The sequence below is a fragment of the Petaurus breviceps genome, unplaced genomic scaffold (genome assembly GCF_028583685.1).
Source record: "Petaurus breviceps papuanus isolate PSGF00001 unplaced genomic scaffold, PetGlider_PUasm1.0 90763, whole genome shotgun sequence".
In the NCBI taxonomy this organism is placed as follows: Eukaryota; Metazoa; Chordata; class Mammalia; order Diprotodontia; family Petauridae; genus Petaurus; species Petaurus breviceps.
In genome coordinates, this window is record NW_027187340.1 from 13,123,519 (window position 1) to 13,126,703 (window position 3,185).

The 3,185-nt window shown below is 38.9% G+C and overlaps 1 protein-coding gene across 1 annotated transcript; it reads left to right on the plus strand.

Moving 5' to 3' along the window:
- The first annotated feature begins 2,162 nt into the window (after window positions 1–2,162).
- Window positions 2,163–2,655, plus strand: LOC138146584 (histone H1.03-like). The gene is made up of 2 exons (XM_069068599.1): window positions 2,163–2,369; window positions 2,416–2,655. The coding sequence occupies exons 1-2, from the start codon at window positions 2,163–2,165 to the stop codon at window positions 2,653–2,655; spliced, it is 447 nt and encodes a 148-aa protein (XP_068924700.1).
- Window positions 2,656–3,185: the final 530 nt, after the last annotated feature.

The window sequence follows — 3,185 nt, forward strand, 5'->3', positions numbered from 1 at the left end:
TAATTCCGGAAGTAATAGGGAGCCATAGGGATTTACTGTGTAATGGGGAGGGGGTTTACATGGCCAGATCTGCACTTTGCAGCAATTCCCTTTGGCAGCTCAGGGGAGGATGTATTGGAGTGGAAAGGCTTGATGTAAGGAGATCAGTTACAATTGCGGTGGTCTAGGTGAGAGAAAAGGAGTGGCTACAATGAAGTGGTGGCAGTGTGAGTGGAAAGATGTTGCAAAGGAAGTAAAAACAAGATTTAACAAAGATTGAGTATGTGGAGGGACTATAAGTGAGGAGCAGATAATACCAAAGTTGTGACCCTACAAGGTGAGAGGATGGTCGTTCCCTCCACAGTAGTAAGAAAATTGGGAAAAGGGGAAGATAAGGGGGAAGGTAAAGACAAAAGAGATGATCATTGAACGCTGTTAATTTGTGTTGTGAGATTTTAATTTTTATTCCCTTAATTCACAAACCAGCCTGTCAGGAAACCTTCATTAAGCGCCTGCCATCGTGCTAAGCACTGGCAAAAGAAAGGCAAAAAACAAGTCTCTGCCCTCAAGGAGCTCACGTGGGAGAAAATATGCAAACAACTATATACAAACAAGATATATATATATATATATATATACATATACATATACATGAGGAGCATCATGTACATATGATAAATGGGAAGTAATCAATAGAGGAAAGACATACAAGTAAGGAGGATGGGAAAAGGCTTCCCAAAGAAGGCGGCATTTTAACTGGCACCTGAAAGAAGCCAGGGAAGCCAGAAGGTGGCGATGAGGGACATGTGTTGTTCAGTTGTGTCCACGACACCATTTGGGATTTTCTCGGCAAAGACAATGGAGTGGTTTGTCATTTCCTTCCCCAGCTCATCTGAGGCAAACAGGATTAAATGACTTGTCCAAAGTCACACAGCTAGTAAGTGACTGAGGCTGGATTTGAACTCAGAAAGATGAGTCTTCCTGACTCCAGACCTGGCTGTGCACTATGGCACCACCTAGCTGCCTGGTAAATAATAATACTAGCTGACATTGATTTTCATTGTGCTTAATAGATATCATCTCATTTGAGCTTCACAATAACCTGTGAAGTAAGTAGTATTATTCTCACCATTTTGAAGATAAGGAAACTACGTCTCAGAGACCTTAAATGACTTACTTAGAGTCACGAAGTTAATCATTGTTTGAAATGGGATTTGAATTTGGGTCTTTCTCACTCCAAGGCTATCATTCTATCCAACATGCTACAACACATCTCTCAGAACTTCACTTTGCAGAGAGAAATCTGTTTGTACCCCCCAGTATTTACAACATTGGTACATTTTCAAATAGTTGCATTCATTTTTTTAAAAAAGTATTATAGCTCCTAAATGGATATTACCTTAATATTAAAAATCATACTACAAAAAAAATTAGAAGAGAAACAGCATATACTTCTCACAGCTATGGGTAGGACATGTATTTTTAACCAAACAAGAGGTAGAAGCAATTTATAAAACATAAATTTTTTTTAAAACTTTGATTACATGAAATTCAAGAACTTCTACACAAACAAAATCAATGCACAAAGTTAAGAAAGGAAGCAGGTGAATGGTAAATAATCTTAGTATCAAACTCTGATAATATAAATGATTAATAGATATATAAGACTAAAAGTCCTTCTCCAAGAAAGAAATGGTAAAGAAGATATGAACAAACAGTTCTAAAAGAGTTGCAAACTATTGATGATTATGTGAAAGAATGCTCCAAGTGACAAATAATAAGAAATATATAAATCAAAACAACCATAAGATTTAACCTCATAACCTGAAAATTAGCAAAAATGACAAAACATGGGAATAGTTTATATTGGAGGAGGAGTACGAATATAGGCATTATTAGTAGAGCTGTGAATTAATATAACCATTTTGGTGATAGTAAAAATTGGAGCTTTTCTCTCTCTCACTTTGGCCTCTTCTGGTTGGTGGAGTGCCTGTTAGCACAGGCTGTGGTGTAAAGATGGCTAAGTCTAAGAACCATACCACCCGCAACCACTCACGAAAATGGCGCAGAAATGGCATCAAGAAACCTAGGTTACAGAGATATGAGTCTCTGAAAGGGGTTGACCCCAAGTTTCTGAGAAACATGAGCTTTGCCAAGAAAACAACAAGAAGGGGCTGAAAAAGATGCAGGCCAACAACCCCAAAGCCATCAAGGCCCAAGCAGAGGCCATCAAGGCCCTGAGCACCAGGGCCTCCAAAGCCAAGCTCTTCAGGCCCAAGATCCCCAAGGCCAGTGCCTGGCATGCTGGCAACAAGATGGCTACCAAGCATCTAGGCCCTAGGATCGGCATCAAACGTCCAGGCTCCAGGATCACGAAGCTTGACTCTAAGGTTGCCAGAACCACTGACTAAGGCTACCAAGCCCTCTGAACCTAAGGTCACAAAGTCTGCCACCAAGGTCAGTAAGCCTGATCTCAAGGCTACCAAATCTGGCCCCAAAGCCACCAAATCTGATGCTAAGGCTGCCAAGTCTGACCCCAAGGCTGCCAAGTCTGATTCCAAGGCCGTCAAATATGATTCCAAAGTTGCCAAGTCTGATTGTAAGGCTACCAAGCCTGCTGAGTCCAAACCCAAAGATGCTGGGGCTAAAGCTCCTAGTCCCAAGCCTTCAAAATAGATTCTTCAGGACAAAAGGACTTATTTAAAGCTAAAACAACCCTTTCTTCCCAGCCAGGGTATGATTATCCACTATTTTGTACAGGTGGGTCATAAGAACCAAAAAAAAAAATTTGGAAACAAAGTGATGTCCATCAATTGAGAAATGGCTAAGTAAACTGTGGTACATGAATGTATTGGAATATTTTTGTGTTGTAACAAATGATAAATGTGTTGAATACAGAGAAACATGGAAAGAGCAACATGACTTCCTGCAGAGTAAATAAGTGGACCCAAGAAAACAATAACTACTGCAGTGTAAATGGGAAAAAAAAACATCAAAAAATAAAAGTAATTGTTGTAAAATTTAAAAGAACACACATGGTCAAAAGAAGTGATATGAGAAGATATTCCCGCATCTTTGTAGGAGTGGGAGATCCATAAATGTACTTGTATATATTTTTCAGATTTTTTTAATATATTGATCAGTTATACTGATTTTTTTCCTTTTTTTTCTTTTTCTCTTTTTTAACCTTTAAAAATATTATTTGT